The 13,188-nt window shown below is 38.3% G+C and overlaps 1 protein-coding gene across 9 annotated transcripts in view; it reads left to right on the forward strand.

Moving 5' to 3' along the window:
- pkp4 (plakophilin 4) overlaps positions 1-13,188 on the forward strand; it is a 90,907-nt gene that overhangs the window by 42,201 nt on the left and 35,518 nt on the right. For 7 of the 9 annotated variants that reach the window (XM_084908134.1, XM_084908139.1, XM_084908137.1 and 4 more), the window contains exons 3-4: positions 2,362-2,474; positions 9,098-9,132. In XM_084908134.1, coding sequence (XP_084764260.1) covers positions 2,362-2,474; positions 9,098-9,132 — 148 coding nt within the window. The remainder of the gene's footprint in view (positions 1-2,361; positions 2,475-9,097; positions 9,133-13,188) is intronic. The other 2 variants (XM_084908140.1, XM_084908141.1) reach the window with 1 other exon arrangement.

Genomic DNA, 13,188 nt, shown 5'->3' on the forward strand with positions numbered 1-13,188 from the left:
AAAAGACACAATCTAATCTGCAACTTGAGTCTCAGCAATGACACTCAAGAGCCAATCAAATTTAAAATATGAATACCAGACAAAGTGAAATTTAATCAGAGATGAGTGACAAAACATGATTGTTTAGTTTATATAACTGCCAGTATATATTTTAAAAATCTAAATCATGCATTTACTTTTTGTTTACCCCTCAGCCTTTGACTTCACATAAGTAGCTCTGGTTTTGTAGCTGGATTTCTTTATTTTTTTAACTTAAAGTGTTGTGTGTAACCATGTGCCTCTATCACTGCTGTTAATAGTTTTACTGTCTGCATTTTTACCTCCATTATTTTCTTTTCCATTTTTCCTTTTTTTTCTTCTTTTGTGTGCCTTGAAAGCACTTTGGATCAACTGTGTTGTGTTTGAAGTGCTTTACAAATAAGGGTTCCCAGCCACGTTGGAAAAAAAGAAGAAGAAAATCCACCAGTAGAACATAACAGCTTTCCTACCCGCTTACTCTCTCTCACTGAAGTCAAGCTTCACATATCTGCAACTGAGGTAGATTTCAGGAAAGAGGTGAGCAGTGGAGAGTACAAAGTAGTAGTTTGGGGGAGGGGTGGGCAGAACATGTCTACAATGTAGAGGGAAGTTTCAGTTCACCCCCAGGGAACACACAGAGTAGGTGTGAAAAGTAGGCTGGTCTTGGTGCTTTAAACTGACTAAATTTCCTCAGTCAGGTCACAAAAGGAGGTGATAGGCAGGTAATGTGTTCGTGTGTAGATTTAGCTGTCTGCGAATAAAACTGACCGTGGTTGTGCGCATTACTGGAATGGCTAAGGAAAGGATTACACTCTAAGGACACGGACAGTGCGGACCCCAAAGCCAAGTGTTATTCCTGTTGTATTTCAGTGAAGTCTGCTTCGGTTTCACCTGAAAGGCGTAGTTGTTGGTCCATTGTGTGGTTACAAAGAATTGGCAGACACACGGATTGTCCACAAAGATCCTCGTCGATGTCATTCGGACCCAAAGAGACTCTAGCGTACGCATGTATGCAGAAACTGCAACAAGCTTTTAAGGATAGCGAGGGAACGATTCTCCTGTTCATATACTGAGTTCTATTAACTGAGGTCTCTTGGAAGAAAAAAGCAAGTGTAGGCTCTGCTGCTATCCTAGCAGTGTGGTGAGTACAAAAACAAACAACAACCCAAAATATGCAAATGGGCGTATGTGTGCAGTTATTTAGTCTGTACCAAAGACCTTGTGTGTGTCTTATGACTGTCATGATGCAGTGCTTGGAGCTAGAGATCTGTGCAAGCAATGGCCTTGTTCAGGCTAGATAATTAGTCAAATGCTGATTTCTCCTCAACTCCCATAGGAACAGTGTCACCTAGACCAAATATCACCTATTGAAGTGGTGCTTGTCTTTCTGTGTGGGCTTGGAAAATTGCATTGCCGTGTAGGCTACAAGTACATACAGTTTGTTCCATACGTTTTTGGACAGGGGACAATTTTTCTAATTTTGGCTCTTGACATCATCACTGAGGATTTCAAGTAAAACAGTCGACATGTAAGGAGTTTAATAAAATAGTTGCATTAACTGTTTGGGACTTACTACCTACAGTGTGTAAAAATAATAGGGATCTGTTGAAAGAAATGGAAAACAATAATCACAGTAATGTTTTTTGTAAGTGCATAATCACTTCATTAATAAAGATTACTGTTTTGTTACCTTAAAATGAAGCCTTTATGTTTATTAATTAATGCCTGTGGTGCTCTTCACTTTGCTCACATATGGCATAGACATGGTTGGCTAATTTATCTGGTTATTTTTAATATCTTGTTAAACCAATCTATGCAGTCAGATGACAAAACCTTGGCTGTTTACAGTTACAGAGAATGCAACATTGCATTTGGGTGGACATGATGAAATGAATATATTTACAAAAACCAAAAGAATTTGAATTTATAATAAATAGTTTTTAAAAACCTATAGATATTAATAATCGCTGTATGTGTAAAGATGTTGGTGGAAGGTTTAATTCAGCTGTTAAGGAGGAGATGGAACTATTTACATACATGTGCTGTTATCATTATAGTAAGAAAGAAGCAGCTTGTTTTCTAGCTATTGTGTGTTCTCTTCAATGCTTGGAAAATGAAATATTCGTGATTGCGTCTCTCTAAGGAGATCTCTGTAATCTCATCATTAACCTATGCACAGTGATGAACCACAATGACATGGAGCAGGCTGCCAACTGTTAACTTTCCCCTCCCATATTGACTTCATATTTTTCATATTTGCCAATCGAAGTCCATATTTCTTTTGAGCGAGAATGTATTTCTGACCCTTGGTCCCCTGACTGTCTTTATTGTGTTTATGTGCAGGAGCTTCAGTTCGAGCGGCTAACCAGGGAGCTGGAAGTGGAGAGGCAGATTGTGGCCAATCAGCTGGAAAGATGCAGACTCGGAGCTGAGTCACCAGGCGCTGGTAGCAGCAGGTAATGAGAAGAGAGACACACACACACACACAGAGGAAGCCACAGTCCAACACATGGCTTTTCTATCCTTCACAGCAGTGGCCATACTCTGTGGTATAACCTTATGGCATTATAGCATTGTGATGGAGCATCCCAGTATGCTCAATGATGCTCAGTGATTGGACTATAAATCTAAAATATTTCTCCGTCTTGTGCTTTAATCTGAGATGAACAGAATCACTCCTTGCATGTGCATGCGTATGTATGTATGTATGTATGCATTTATATGTGTGAGCACGCATGACTGTGAGGTGTTGTTTTCTCAGCGAAGCATTGCTGTCAGTGACTTGGCTCTGTGAGCGCGTTCCCACTTCATCAGCAAAGACACTAGGTTGCCTGATCATCACACCTCAGTGACCGCACATTCTGTCCTATCTGCTGTGGCTCACACATGTCAGGTTCATTTGTAAGGCTCAATATAACGTTGAACTATCTCAACAGCCTCACAAGGCAGCTGCAACGACGTTTTAACAGCAGTCTTATTGTCTTCTGCTGTAAAATGCATCCATAGTCCTCTTCTGTCATATATAAACAACAAACCTTCTGCAGCGACAGAAACAATAAAGGCAATGAGCAGTAACAGTTGCAAATGCACAAACCAAAATACTTGCACAGTATGTTTATTATTGTTTTTAGGGCTTTGTCACGTAACGTAACTGTAAATGTTACTGTCACAAACACAGGACTATGACTAAATTATTCCTGTTTGAGAGAAACAATAATTGGTGTAAACGCTTGATAATTAAAGTTGTATTACTGTTTGTTTTTTAATGTTCTGTTTTTGATGGCGAGCTATTTTTTTTAATTAAAACTAAAAATGAAGCACTTCAAAATTGATTTGTACCGAGGTTTCTGTGACAATGGTAAAAGCTCATGCATCATAAACATGAATCCTGTTATAGTTGCACTTTTAGTATCTTAAGCTGAAATGAGAGTAAGAGAATTTGTGAGCATTATGATGGGAGTTATTTGTGTCTTTCATTTTCTTTGAATGTCTGGTTTACTGAAACAGCATACTGCTATACTACGGGTATTTTACTTGGAGTTAACCAAGCTGTACTCTGATGTCTGGTTTAGTCATAAGTATTATGTCTCTTTGTAAGGTTTGATTCCTGAGTGCCGCTATAAAAATAATGAGGAGATCACAAATTATGTAAACTGTCTTTGCACTTGAAAGATCGGTGGTTAGATTCTCGGCTCCTACAAGTGTGTATTTAGGCAACACATTGAACCCCAAATTCCAACTAATGAGCGTGTGTGCCGAGGAGAAATGCTAAAAGTCCTGCACAAATAGTGTCAAAGTGGCCTGAGTGATTAGAAATGACAGAAAACTGCTATTTACTCATTATGTTGTTTGGATCATGTGGTCAGAGCTAAGGTACAGTCATCTTTTTGTTGCACTGTACTCCTGTAAACACACATGTATTTTTACTTTTTTTTTTAAATCTTCATCATATAACCAAAAAGAAACAACTACTTCTAATTATTGCTGCTACAGGTGGTTCTTCAAGCTTCTGATACATCTAGATGCATGAAACACCAGAGCTGCTGCTGCCTCTCCTTAAACATCTTGCACCATACTATGCCCTCTAGATGGGCATGTAAGGATGACAGGAGTTGTAGCTCTAGTGTAAGGTTCCACCCTACCCTTATCTATGTTTATCTAATAGCTTAAATCTCTTACATACTACATCCTTCTGTATAGTGCTTTTTATGAGTGTGGGGCGAGCTATTTTCTTCACAAGTGGTCAGTGAATATAAATTCTGATGGCATGTTGCTACATTCACTCTCAAATGGGCCGTAACACAATTGGGATATATCTGGATACATGACACTTTATTTCAAAAGTAGCTTTAATGGCTCTCTGAACTTTTCTGGCTTTCTGATAATAAGCCCTATGCCCTTAGATAGTGCATTCTTGCACTCTAGCCTGCATAACTCTAAAAAGCACTCACCTACCAGCACTGCTCAGTAAGTGTCCATTTCCCCTTTGTCCCTTTTTAGAGGGGTGCAGATATACAGCAGCTTTAAGTGCTGCCAAAGAGGTGTGGACAACAGCTCTCTGAATTATACACAGCCCCAGTAATTACTTTAATTTCCTCTTTCAGAAAAATGTTGTTTGGAGCACAGTTTTAATGAGTCCAACCACACTATGGTTGTTCTTTATTCGTCCACACAAGGGAATATTTATAAAATGATTCATATATCAAGATTAATTTTGGGAATAAAGCTTAAGGATAGAGCAGTCTTTGTTTACTCAACCTAATTATTCCCTAAAATATCAAATCTTGTGTGTGCTAGACACAATGAAAATATCACCCAAATCTGTTTTGCGTAGCTTTCAGCTCATTGTCTCGATCCACTGGTCCATAAGTGACATTTGGCTTACAAAACAAAGTGTTTTTCAGAGTAGTTGGTGGATTAAATGAGCCAAATGCCAAAATCCCAGGCAATGTTGGACATGCAGTCGTCTTGTTGTAGGCTAAGTGTCACTTAAAAAGCATCACAAGAAAAAACTCGACTGAATTGGCAGACACAGGTTGTTGCTGTGGTTTGATTTTAATGAGGCTTGCCCTATAGCTCGGTTGTTAGGACTGTCAACTTGGGACTTAAGGCTTTCCGTGTATTTGCTACGATAGTAGTATGCTGTTTCTGTCTTCATAGCTATTAGTCACCTACTTATCTTGCCTCAGATACCACTCGGATACCTCTTTACCGCTTTAGAAATCTTTCTTTTTTTCACATTGCTAATGCTGCTGTTTGCACTTCTCTTGCCCACAAATTATGACATTTTACTGGCCTTCCATTCACTCATTTTATCTTCTAGCGGCATATTCTGTGTTGTGCATGTAATGGAACATGCATTTGTTGCAAACCGTTCAGCATGCAGTGTCTTTGGGTTGATATGCTCTCTGAACCAAACTGTCAGAGATCTCTTTATGTTGACATGCCTGTGCTCTTAAAAAAATGCAAGCACCACCTGGATTGCTTGGATCCATCAGCTGCATTTTGTTAGTGCTATCTACATGTTTGTCTCAACATTTTGTTGCCACACCTGAGCCAAGCACGACAGAACGTCCATCGATTAAAAAAAGAAAATGCTTAAATAAACCAGGGGCATCTGGCGCTAGAGGCTATCCCAGCCAAATTTGAGCAAGAGGTACATCTTTGGGTGGTTTACCAGTCAATCACAGGCCTAACACAAACAAAAGATTCACATTCACACCCATGTACAATTCAGAATTACTAGTCAAACTCAAAAGTTTGTTTTTCTGCTGCCTTCCATTTGAAGTGGTGTCCGGCTTTCCGCTCAGTGAAGTCTGAGTAGCCACACCAACCTCGATTTTGCAATTCGAGATGGCAGCTGCAAGGAAAATGGTATTAAGACTGTAAAACTATTGTGCATGTGTCACTAGTTAACCTGTACATTGCGTTCATACCCAAGTACTGCTACTGATGGCAAAATTTGTTTACCTTGTTATGGAGAGAAAAGAAAGCCTTTTTTTCTGACTGCTACTGAATTATGGTCAAGTTGAGTATGACATCACTACCAGTTCCAGTGTCCAACTTCCTTTGTATTAAGGTAAAAGGAATGCTGGCTTAGTCTGTGGGCAGAAAGTGGAGCATCCAGAGGGAACTAGTGTAGGCACAGAGAGAAAATGCAACCCTAAATGTTAACAAAATACAAAAGATACAAATTCGCATAAATATGGTAACTAAAGTCAGTAAAATATGTATCTGTCTGCAGGACTGATCCAGCCTTCCTCCCGCTTTTCCTTCCTTTCTGTTACCAAACATCAGGATTTGCATCTTCCATTTATTCCAGTAGGAAAGAGTTGCAAGAGTATTTGAATGTGAGACAAGGTACATGGATAGAAGCAGAAATGCCTGGTATGGGCACATACCAGGCATACAATTTAGCCACCGTAGTCTGACCCCTCTGAACAAGTTAATTGAGTTTGAATGAAGTTTGAAACAATGTTATTTGCAAACAGCCAAGTCTGCAGTTTAGGATGCTTTTTATTATTTAAACTTAATTTATTCCCAGTGTCTGTTGGCAAAGTCCCACCTAAATATTTGCCTCTAATCATCCAGCCCTGCTCTCATCATGCGGATCACAATCAGTGTTTTGGTTGAGCTTTGTGATGTCTGTTTGAAAAAGCATTAAATTAAATTTTCTGCGAGTTAAGTGTGCAGGGCTTTTTTTTTTCTGATTTGTTTTCAGTCTCTTGCATTTTCTTTTGACTGGGTGCCTTTTTTCCCCACCATCATGGATGCCCTACAACCCATCTTCACCTGAAATCTACTGCTGTAGATAGTCTTATGCTAACATAAGACTAATGCATGATGTTTTAAAGCCTGTATATGCACGTGTAAATATAAACACTTCAGACTGAGAGACTGAAACCACCTAGGACCCTATAAAGAAAACATACAACACTGCTTTTCACACCTTTCTTTTTCTTTTTTTTTTTCAAGTAAGAAGACGAATGATATGGTTGTGGCTCGAGATTTGCGAGTGAATGGAGATTAGCCTCGAGCATTGAGGTCACACTGATTGGCTCAATAGCACAGCAGGACAACAGCAGGTGACAACACACTTGAGGGGTTTGGATTGGAGTTATTACATTTCGCGACACCTCCAGAGCTGGCCTCCGCCTTCATTTGTACAAGCAGACAGGGGGTGGCCATCAAACTTCACCTCTGGCAAACTTAACTAGAAGATGCAACCTCCACACCCAGCCAGCCTTTCACTAGCCAAAAGGACTGATGGGAAATAAAGTGTCATGTCACAGTTAGGCCTGTTGTGTATCACCATTGGCACTTTTACTCTCACTTAGCAGCGCCTTCGCTCTGCCTGCCGGTCAGCATGCAGCACGGGTGGCGCATAATCGTTACGGTAGCCATTCTTCTGCTTTATCTCCCATGCTTCAGTGAAGCTCAGCTCGCCCAACTTCCTCTTTTTAATTGCCTGCATGCTCATTAAAATTCTAAGAAAGTGCTTCTTAAAGCTCATTTAGTGTCACCTTAACTGGGAAGAAATAGCGGCAACACTTTGCTTGATATTAATGATTGGCAAATGGAAGATCTGAAAAAGAACGGGGTGGATGCACTGCTCCGGGGTCTCCTGCTTGGCCTCTGTTTCTTGTAATAACTAACTCTGGAACAGGAGAGTGAGTGGTTTTTACCTTTGATCAGTGATTTGATGTTCACACATACTTAAAATAATAAGTTTAGAGTCCTATTTAGTACCTGATAACTTGCTCGTCTGTTCCACACTGCTCTTTCTTCTTAGCTGTATTAATTTGAGTCCATTCCATTCGCTACAATGTTATTTGACTTTTCTCTTACATTTTACTTAGCTTTTTAACCACATTTTTCTAAAACAAAAAATTACCTGCTATAATTTAGCTTTCAGTTTGTTTCCGATCATATTAGGTTCAGCATTGTAATAAGAACTCTAGGTTAGGATTTAGGATTATCATGATCGAGGATTTGCACTGAACTGTAACTGGCCTCTTTCTTTAAATAGAATTAAGTAGTTAAAACTGAGTAGCCTTTGTTTTAAGTCTTGGTTTAAACAAAATATATTGTAATAATTTTTCAGTCATCTGTCTACCTGGAAAAGAAAATAAATTGAAAGTTAGGAAAATTAAGGCCTCCTATATACAGTAAAGCCTACAAACATCAGACGCATCTAGGACAAATGGGTTTACTACTAAAGCTAACTGTACTAGAAGCTTGTGTCATGCCTTTCATGCCAAAAACGCTCAGTGCAGTTGATTGGTATAAGACCATTTATATTACTACACACTGTCACTGGATTCTTTCTGATTTTGTTGCTTGGTACTGTCTGTGTTGTTCCCAAATAATGGACCCAAACTGTGATTTCTCTCTGGCTGGATCATTATTCTCCTGCATTACTCTCTGGAGGGTGACTACCTCTGTGGGATACAGGCTCCACTGGAATAAATACTGGTATTCATGTCAGGATTATGTCAGCATGTCAGGACATTGAGCTTAAAGACAGAGGGTGTGAATGTACAATGTGATTACTTTTTGATTTACTCTGAGAGGGTTTCTCATGCTGCTTCAGCTCCCTTCAGGTTATATTCCATCCTTCGGCCGTTGACTTAGCATATTTACTAAATGAATGAAATGAATGTGGAAAAACAGCTGCCAGTCCTGTGTGTGTGTGTGTATGTGTATGTGTGTATATGTGTATATATATATATATATATATATATATATATATATATATATATATATATATATATATATATATATATATATATATAAAAAAAAAATATGCTAGCTGACTCATTTAGATTTCATCTGAGATGCAAACAGCTCCACTTTGGCAGCATCCTTTGAACCTCTAGCTGTTTTATCTCAAAAGCACTGATTACCATCTCTAATCTTGTTGTAAAAGGCACAAGTAGATGAGGCTCCAAGGTGTCTCATCCAGATGATTTCACTCATATCTTCCACTGTGGTGTCTCTGGTTCGTAGTGCATTTATTCACCTTTTCATCTGTTGTTTTTTTTTTTTTTCTTTTCTTTTCTTTTTTTCTCCCACACAGCTCATCTGAGAAGTCCCTACCTTGGAGAACTGCAGGTAATTACTGAAATGCTATTGCTGCTCATAAAATAATTTCTCATTTTACGCTGTGTCCGTTTACATTTATATTTGGTGTCTTTTATATCGCCGTATTTGCAGGAGTAATCAAGAATTGAAGCAAACACTCCCCCATTTGAGTCTGTACCCAGACCTGAAATTAGTCAATAATTAGTTAATAATTACACATGCCGCAGTGCTAAAACATTAGGGGCCACGAGGCTCACCTACTTTCTCAAGGGCACTGACTGCTGTGGTTAACGTTTATACTACAATACATGGATTATTCAGATAAGCTCTCTGCAGGTTTCAAACTAAAAGTATTTAGTAAAATATTTCCTATTATTTTCTTGTTGGACCTGTTAGAACCTGAGAGAACAACATGCCGTTTATGCAGTGTTAGTGACTTATATCGGCTAAGCTAAGTGCTTTTCAATTCTCCATTTGCAAAGCAAGGGCTGTGCATGTATCTAGACTTGATAAAATGTACATTTTGTGTGTGTGTGTGTGTGTGTGCATGGTGTGCAGTACAGACATGTTTTACATTTCCACAATAATCTGTGCTAATACAAGTGTTTTCAACCGCGCAATTGACAGCCCCAGGCATGTTCTTGTTTTAATAGTTACTTAAGCAATTTCTGCCCACTCAGATGAAACGCCATCATTGGCAGGTAGCAGAAGACTCTCTCTCAAGACCCTGTTGGTCTGTTTGTTTAGCATCTTTCAAGGATGTTTAGGCGACAACAGATAATGGATTAAATTTACTAATGTCTTTCATGGCTTATTAATTGCATAGTGGAAGACTGACTTTCTGCAGTGGTCATTAATCTTTTGTTTTCGATCCCATCAAAAGAGCCTATGGGGGGTTACACTTGTACATATGCAGAGGGAATATTAATATCACACGGGTTTCTCGTTTTCTGCCCGAGTCCCAATTTCCGTGCTGAATCCATTTCATTAGGGTTACAACTGAGTCGGGTACTAATCGCTGCCATTGTTTTTCTTTGTATTGATTTCTCATTGTGTTGTGGATGATAAATGATAGTCTGATGCGGTGATGTACTTTGTCCAATCTAAATGACTTAAACTCAAAATGTGTGGCACAGAGTGTAATGGGCCACAGTTTTCTCTGAGGCTTATCGGCCTCGTGAGCCACCGTACGTCTCCACCGACTGAGAGATCGGAGGGGAAGTGTTACTGTAGAAACAACTGTCTTAGCCTCAGGAAAAGTCAGTGCAGTCGCACCTCGTGCATCTGCAAGAAGAGAGCAAGCACCCCAGAAATGGAGCTTTCTCCTTTTTCTGTACCTCGTCTGTCTGTTTGTGTTTCGATCCCTTCTCTTTATCAAACATGCATTTGTCTTCATGCTGGCAGTTCAACATGTCAGTATCATGTTTGACTTTTTAATACTTTATTTAATGATCATTGTTTTGAAGATAAAAGGCAGAGGCGGTTTTATATGTACAGTATAGCTAGGTGATAAGCATACAGTGATTGGGTTGTTATTGTTGTTTAGGTGGAAAATTGGAAACTTGGGATCATCTGCTAAAATATTATTCTTCAGTAAGCTTCAGAAAGTGTTCCTAATGCCTCAAAACTTGTAATGCTTCTTTTGTGAAAAACATACTTTTTTGTCAGGCAGCTTATCTTTCCCAAAGCAAAATGATAAGTCGTTCCTGTAAGTCATTGTAAAATTGCACAGGTTGTTTTTCTTCTGTGAGGGAGCTGTGCACTGTTCGGTTTCCATAAAGCAGAAACTCAGTAAAGACCTGGCATTTTAGAGATCACAAACCCATCTGGGTAAATATTCAGTAAGCATAATTCAGGATTAGGAAGAGGCACCTCTTCACCAGTGATCTGATTAGATATATACAAGACTCTCTACCAAGAACAAGAGTATCAGGATGCATTCCCACATATAATGAAGCTGAGATCCATTCAGACAATTACATTTATTGTCGAATACATTTTTACAGTTTCTGATTCACCAGAATAACTTCCTTATAACTCTTCTTCCTCAGATAAATCATTGGTCAGATCTGTTCACCATGCAGTACTTTATGAAATGATTCTTTGTGTATAATTTGTGTCATAAAGAAATCTTCTAAGGTAGATTGAGACAGAAGATTCATGTCATTAGACTGCCCAGCCAATATAAAATTTCACAGTTGAAGATACTTTTAAAAAATGCTTTGAAGGTATGCCAAACATTAGGGGTGGGGGAAAAAATCGATACTGTGTAGTATCGTGATATTTTGTTTGCTAATAATGTATTGATACAGGGACAGCAGAAATCGATATTTTGTTACAAAAAAAGTTTTTGTGGACTGGAACATGCTCTGACTTCAGAGCATGTTGATTAGCTCCCTTTTCTGAGCAAAAATCCTGACATTCCTTCACTGTCCAAATGTGTTTAACTTGTTTTTTGGCAGCAATAAACATGACAGTTTACTTATTTTAATTTAAGACATGTTTTATTTTAATTAAGTTTAAAACTTTTTTATTTAATGTAAAATTGTATTTTGTTTTAATTTACTTTCAAATTCTTCAGTTGCTGAATGGGCTGCATAGTTTTCATAAATTGCATAGTTCAGAATAGCTATAATTGGACTAGACTATAATACAAACCGTTCAGTTTGTCAACAATAAAATTCACTGAAATGAGAGAGACTGAGTGTGAGACTTTGATATTAGATAAAATTAATATTGATAAAGTTTACCTTTATGTACAGAATCTGAATATCGCAAAATATTTTAAAAAATTGCAATAATATCGTATTGTGCATTAAGTATTGTGATAATATAGTATCATGGGATGTATGGTGATTCCCACCTCTACCAAACATAGTCCCAAGTTCTTCAAAAGACATAAAGTTATTGCTGATTACTGTAGAGATCAGTCCTGGCTGTACGCTGTATTGTCCAAGACTCGTGGGTCAGCTCTAGCTTGTCAACAAAAACATGATCAAAAAATTGGGAATAAACAACTTTAAAAAAAAAAAAAGAAAAAGAAAAAGTGCAATATCACCCCATGACATTTTTAATGTGTTTTGGAAAAATCAGTATACAGTGTTGTGTGTTTTACAAGCTATTACAGCATAAAATCACAGAATAAATGGGCAGACACTACAGCTTTGACACTGCCTGATATGTAACAGCAAATGCAACCACCCTGCAAAGTGAAATAATAGTGCTTGAAACCAGCAGTTATTGTCAGATCATCACAGAGGCACCTGGCCAGCTGTCCACTTAAATACACTCCACACCTCCTCAATGCCTCAAAGACACAGAAATATAAGGTTGTACATGGATGGATGTTTTCTATAACTATAATAGATTTCTATCAATTAGGGTTTCAAGAGCCATTTCTTATTTGATGTCAGAAGGGAGAAAAATTCCCAGATTTTACATATTGCTGATTGATAGCAGTATGTTGCTGGGTGGAGTGATACCTCTTCTAATTATTTATTTATTCAATTGTACATACATCATTCCAGTGCTGTAATAAGCTTGTTCACACGAGACATGTGCTTGTGTGTTTATTTCAGGTGGATAAATTACCTATATTTACAGAAAGAGGTAAAACGTTCAGCTAAAAATATTTAAAAGGAGAACATTTTTTATATTTAACCTGCTGCTGCTCCCTCGGTGTTGGCTCTACATGCATAATTCATTACCTGTGATGTAACATTGTAAGCCAACAGACTTGAGCTTTGCTGGTCCTAGAAAACAGAATCACAGGAGTACCATATAACTGTCCCATTGACCCAAATAGAAAGTGGGCGTGAGGGTTTCTGGCACACAAATGAAACACTGTTGTGTGCAGCAAAATGTAGCCCATATCATAAAGAAAGAAAGTATTTATTGGAGTGGTAAAACAGGTTTTGACTGAAATATGATATTCGACGACCTCTCCTCTCCCCTTAATGACGAGTTTTGACACCTCATTATAAATCAATAAAGAATTTGATGACCATTTGAGTAGTTTCTTCTTCTTCTTTTTTTTTTCAATGGGCTCATAGGTAGAGACCAACCTCACTCTCTTCTGATGGAAAA

The sequence above is a fragment of the Perissodus microlepis genome, chromosome 16 (genome assembly GCF_051167445.1).
Source record: "Perissodus microlepis isolate ML-2025 ecotype Zambia chromosome 16, ASM5116744v1, whole genome shotgun sequence".
NCBI lineage: Eukaryota > Metazoa > Chordata > Actinopteri > Cichliformes > Cichlidae > Perissodus > Perissodus microlepis.